This window comes from Helianthus annuus, chromosome 7, assembly GCF_002127325.2.
Source record: "Helianthus annuus cultivar XRQ/B chromosome 7, HanXRQr2.0-SUNRISE, whole genome shotgun sequence".
In the NCBI taxonomy this organism is placed as follows: Eukaryota; Viridiplantae; Streptophyta; class Magnoliopsida; order Asterales; family Asteraceae; genus Helianthus; species Helianthus annuus.
This window is the reverse complement of record NC_035439.2, coordinates 21,843,523-21,849,200: the sequence shown is the minus strand read 5'-3', so window position 1 is coordinate 21,849,200 and position 5,678 is coordinate 21,843,523. Positions and strand designations below refer to the sequence as shown.

Here is a 5,678-nt window from a genome sequence, read left to right as displayed (position 1 = left end):
ATTATTAATAAAAGTCAAACACAATCACTATTAAAGGTTTGATTGTACTTAAAGGAATGGGGTTTTGCTATGACACTTGTATGTGACATTATCAAAAATAAAAAGAAGAGACAAAGTCAAGTTACTAATATTAGACAAAGATGAAAAACGTTACAAATAAGAAGACAAATTACAAAGAAATATTAGAGATTTATAGATTGTTTATATGTTTGTTAATTACCAATAAGGTTGGTAACCCATTGACAAAGGCAAAAGCCTTTCGGTACACTTAGATTTAAAGTTCTTAGATTCAAGACTTCAAGTCCTACGTAAAACATAAATAATAAACAAAAAGAACTTTTATATTGTAATTTAACTTTTTCCCATATTTAATGCATCATTTTGTTTTATTATAAAATGAATTATATTATATGTTATATAAAGTAAAATATATTATATAAAACGGCCTGTGATTTTTTTTCGTATTGTATTTATTTGTTAACCAGATGCAACTTCGTGTAAAAGAGTAGGGGGTGTTAAAATATGTTAATAATCATAGCACGGGAACCAATTGTGACTATAGTATCATCTACATTTATGTGTAATTTATCAAATTAATGTATTTATAAGAAGTATATTCTTTATATAGCCCGTATAACACACGGGATCTTAAACTTGTTAAAGTTAATATAAGTAAATATGAAAATAGTAAAATGATTATTTATTGAAATGATTTTAGTTAAAGAGGCAAATATGATATTTCAAGAATAAATGATATTTCATTAAATTTCATTGACTGCTAAGTTTTGATCTGTCATATTCACAATAGACTTTGCTAACATTTCTGTTGCTCTTAAATATCTTAAACTGGACCACCACTCTCATTTTTTTTTTCTTAAGTAAGTCTTCATCTCTAAATCCCTATTTATGAAGCGACAATATATATTAAAAAAGAAACTACATCCTGCATGTATATGATCTTTTAAACTAATTTATTTACCAACAGAAAAATCAAACTAACAAGGCGGTTTAAATAACAAAAGAGTTGTTTCCAACAAGGTCCAAATCCAATATTTTGAACATATAACATATTTTGAACAATTGTAATATGTTATATGTATGCTTCAAAAATGAAGCAAGCATCTTAATGATTTTCCATGAATCAGCAATTCGAAAGCCTGGTCGATTTTGTTGAATGGAAGCTCGTGTGTTATGAACTCCTCCAGCTTCAAGTCCTCCTAAATCATATATCCATGTACAATAAACATACTGTTATATATACACATTGTATATATTAGTATACTTGTATACAAAAAATTAAATATGGTTACATACCATATTCATAAACTGATCAACAAAAAGAGGGAGTTGAGTTTTCCCTTTGCAGCCCCCAAACACGGAGCCTGTGATTGTCCGTCCATCGAACAACTCCATTGGATGCAATGGCAACATTCTTGGTGTTGGATGAATCCCCAATACTACTGTTAACCCCCATCCCTGTATTCAAATACCAAACAATTTTCATTGTCGCAAACACAAATACATTAATAATGCATATATGTGTATATATACGTACATCGTGTGTAGACAGGAAGGCTTCGCGGAGAACGTCAAGATTTCCAGCACACTCAAAGCTGAAGTCTACCCCTCCTTCAGTCATTTCACTTATTTTCTGTATGTGTTTGATAAAAAAAGATTAATATATGTTAATTACAGATTTTAATGTTTTATTTTCAAGATTTATTAGTATATGACACTTAGTTAAATCCATTTCACTTTTACATGATATCAGAGTTAAAATTCTCGATATAAATAAAATCCTAGCCATTACTTCTAGGATTGAATCCTGCCTCGGTTCGAGATTCCTTATTCTGTTCGATATTCTCAATCATCTTTATATAAAATGATAAAAAAAAAAAAAATACTTACAAACGGTTAAAGAATTTTAATATATACACACATATGCACTTAGTTACTTACCTCATGTACGGATGTTTTAAGCTCATTTGGGTTTATAAAGTTCGTCATTCCCAATTTTTGGCCTGCCAGCATAAAAAATGATATGTAAATCGTGTATAATGGAAATGTTGATTTTGGTGTTCAAGATGATGGCAAAAGTAAAAAATGATTATATGTGCTAAATGGGTAAACGTAATACTCGGGGCCGCCCTCTTAGGCTTATCAACCTAGGATAAAGGCCTAGGGCACTAAAAACAAGGGTCTTGAAAAACTTTTTTCTTTTCATATGTTACGACATGTTTTTGGCCCCATTTAAACAACGTTTCTAGGCCAAAGATTTAGGATTTTTACTCTAGGAGTCCACACTATCCGCACATGCTTCATTCCATAATCCAAAAACAGCGCCGCAACCCATCAACACTCGTTACTTGCGGTGTGTAGTGTGAAACTGATTGCGAATTGAGCAAAATTATGGCCGACATTAGGAAAAATCATCGACATAGTTATTCAGTGTCTCAAATGTCAATCTCAATTGTTGATTTGTTTATACCAATTCAATAGGGACCCGACTTTGTAGTTCGCTTAAGGCCTCCAAAAACGTTGGAACGGCCCTACTAATACCTTTGATACGTTTGTCATCATTGATGTCAATTCCTATAATTGTAGATGCTCCTCTTGTTTTGGCTCCTAGTATGACCTGCTTACATATAAAAAACAACTAACACCTCACACTAGCTAGTAGAAAAGTTGTCATCAATGTACAGCTACAGTTTGTTGCGAAACAAAAATAGTAGGTTGCTAATAGCTTTTGTCCACATGTTTATAAACACAATAGCTTAATATTAATTTCAACAAGAGATAGGCAAGTTATTACCGCTAATCCTACTGCACCCAAACCAAAAACCGCAACCGTTGATCCTTGATGTATGTTTGCGGTATTGATCACCGATCCCATGCCTTAGTAAACAATTAATCTTTGAGATTAAACTTAAACTAATAAATCCATAATAAAAAAATAAGTAATCAATATGTATATAGACCACAACCTGTGGAGAGACAACAACTAAGTAAGGTCATCGTGTTGAGAGGAGCTTTTGGATTAATCTTCACGACACAAGCCGAGTCCATGACTGTGTACTCGCTAAAAGTCGAAGTGTTTAGGAAATGGTAGATGGGTTTTCCGTCTTGAGTTAAGAACCTTGTTTTCCCATCATTTCTCATTACACATTGTAAAGGGTCAACTCGAAACTTTGCACATAGATTGGTGGTTTTCGACTTGCAATAAGTACATTCACCACACTCACCATTAAAAATAGTAAGAATATGATCTCCTTCCTTTATGTCATCCACACCTTCCCCTACACTCTCAACAACCCTACATATATTGATCGAACCACAATGAAATAATGGGAAAATGTCATAGAATTGAATAACAAGCTAGTGAGTTAATAGGTTTATCAAGAGAAATCTCAATTTTCTTTTTTTTTTTTTTTTTTTTTTTTTGGGGGGGGGGGGGGGGGGGGGGGAGGAGAGGTTCTTGCTTTTGTCTCTACCGGGGAGAGTTGTTGTTGATAGGGCTGTTTTGGCCAAAGTGTTCATACACGGAGGGCTCGAACAACCAAAAGTAGGGTAAGTGGTGGGCACCAATTAATGTTTTAAATATGTATACGTTTTGGTCAAACTGTTCATACACAAAGACGGCTCGAACAAGCAATTAAAATTAGGGTAAGCGGTGTTTTTTTTTTTTTTTTTTTGGAACGTCTAACATAAGAATCGCCGGGTACTCCGTACACGGCATCCATTGGCCAAAAGGTAGCCTGCGGCAGCCCAACCTGCACGTACGGAGCCCTAGCCCACCATGCCACCAGTTCTGGGGAAAACCCAACCCTGCCACCAGTAGGGTAAGTGGTGGGCGTCAATATTTCAAAGGAGTTTACGTACACAGTATGCCTATGTATGCTATTGAAAATCAAAATAACCCCTTTACGCATGCTATTGAAAATCAGATGCTATGATTATCATCAAGTACAAATTTTTAGAGTTAAGTTTGTTAGATATTTTGTTGTGCCCCTTCATAATTTACTTGATGAAAATCCAGATGCTAATCAACTACCCATTTCAATCTCTCTACCTGACTGTTAGATGTCACAATCCGGGAGTTTTGCTACAAACTAATGTAATTTTTACCCTACCCGATTTGAGATGGCATTTTCCTAACCCATTCTAACTTGACCCATTTTGTGCCCTCGCTGACGAAAATTCCTGGATCCGCCACTTATCTATCTAGAATAACATATAAAAAATGATTCACATTAGAGCTCAAAGTGTTACCCGGAGGCCTCATGTCCTAAAATCCGAGGATACACCCGTTGAGATTCATTCTGTATTTAAGTAGTTTGTTAAGTCAATTAGACAAAAATGATTACATATAAATATATAAATCTATATATAGTCTTACCACGCCCTGCCAAGCATTAAGATCTGTATGGCAAATTGAAGTGAAAAGGATTTTGATTCGGACCTCCAATTTCTGAGGCGGTTGAACACGAATTTGTTGTATGGAGAGAGGCTGCCCAGGACCCCATGCCACAGCAGCTTCACACACACATCATGCATATATAATACGGTCACTTAGATCAATAAGACATGATTCATGCATATACATATGGTTACATGAACTAAACAAACCTTTGCATGTAATTTCATTGGCAGAATGACTATTAACTCCCTCTTTGGCTTCCATCTTGCTGCGTTTGAATACTGTTGTTAGTTGGTGGTAGGAAATGCAGTGTTTAAACATGATAATTGCATATGTTTCTAGAAGATACATAGGGTGGCGTGAGCTACCGGAGGCATACAATTAATGCTATCATGTTTAATCTTCTTACTTTTTTCCAAACAAGAAGAAATATATACTATAACTAATTGGGAAAATCACCAAAATAGTATGGACTTTTAGAAAGTTCCAACTAAACAATGCATGACACTTGTTGCTTAGCACAACCGATCCATTCTCATATGCTTTTACACCACATATTAGCGTTGGAGATCGCATGACTAGAAGATCCATGTTGTTGCGCCAAGGTCATGGCCTTCAATAGACTAGCTAGCACAAAATGAATTATGAATATAGGAATCTGTTGCGCCAAGATTGAAATTTGATACCCTAGCGTAGCAAAGTGTGCCAAATGGATGCTTCTGATTGGCTGAACATTTTCTTAATAAAAATATAAGAAAGGTTTATAATACTTTTGTAAAATAAATAAGTCTGTTTTGTCAACTAACTTCTTCAACTAAAAAAGTTGACGAAAGTAAAGAGATACCAACTCATTAAAGCATGCATCTACCCAACGAATATCATGAGAACAAACTAAATGCTTAGAGAGGCTACCTTTCGTGACAAAAAGCAAAATGATCTCAAACATCTAAACCAATATGCTATAACGAGGAGCATGAGACATAGTAGCTAATTAGGGTGTCAAAATAACGATGGTATAGAGTATATCTGGTTGAATATTTTCTGATAAGGGCAAAGGGAATAACAAAAAATTTAAATATACAAAGTCAAAAAAATAAACATGGTAAATGACTAATAAAAAGGAAGGGACGAGGCTGAGGTTCTTGAGACAATCATGCACACAATATTTCACCAAACCAAACCTTTACTCCCCCTCAAGCGGAGCATGTAGGTCGTTCATGCCAAACTTGCCAAGAAGTACATAACTGTAGAGCTCCTAAGT

General features: G+C 34.6%; 1 protein-coding gene across 8 annotated transcripts; it reads right to left on the bottom strand.

Annotated features, from left to right (window-relative positions):
• Positions 1-954: 954 nt before the first annotated feature.
• On the bottom strand, positions 955-5,467 carry LOC110868833 (alcohol dehydrogenase-like 4). Of its 8 annotated transcripts, none has more exons than XM_022118100.2 (11): positions 5,330-5,463; positions 4,627-4,685; positions 4,397-4,533; positions 4,270-4,319; positions 2,985-3,313; positions 2,813-2,895; positions 2,560-2,635; positions 1,960-2,021; positions 1,556-1,651; positions 1,315-1,476; positions 955-1,217 (listed from the first exon to the last, which is right to left on the bottom strand). In XM_022118100.2, the coding sequence occupies exons 2-11, from the start codon at positions 4,679-4,681 to the stop codon at positions 1,104-1,106; spliced, it is 1,164 nt and encodes a 387-aa protein (XP_021973792.1). In that variant the 5' UTR covers positions 4,682-4,685; positions 5,330-5,463; the 3' UTR covers positions 955-1,103. The 8 variants fall into 8 exon arrangements, with proteins under 8 accessions (XP_021973792.1, XP_021973793.1, XP_021973794.1 ...); XM_022118101.2 differs by lacking the exon at positions 5,330-5,463 and adding an exon at positions 4,877-4,895; XM_022118102.2 differs by lacking the exon at positions 5,330-5,463 and adding an exon at positions 4,786-4,797.
• Between the last annotated feature and the right edge of the window lie 211 nt (positions 5,468-5,678).

Excerpts from the sequence above, each read along its gene's own strand:
- LOC110868833 (XM_022118098.2), bottom strand. The coding sequence starts at position 4,768 with ATGTATCTTCTAGAAACATATGCAATTATCATGTTTAAACACTGCATT. Across the intron at positions 2,636-2,812 it reads TGGGTGCAGTAGGATTAGCG|GTCATACTAGGAGCCAAAAC; the intron begins GTAATAACTTGC and ends ATATGTAAGCAG. Across the intron at positions 1,477-1,555 it reads CCTTCCTGTCTACACACGAT|GGATGGGGGTTAACAGTAGT; the intron begins GTACGTATATAT and ends ATTTGAATACAG.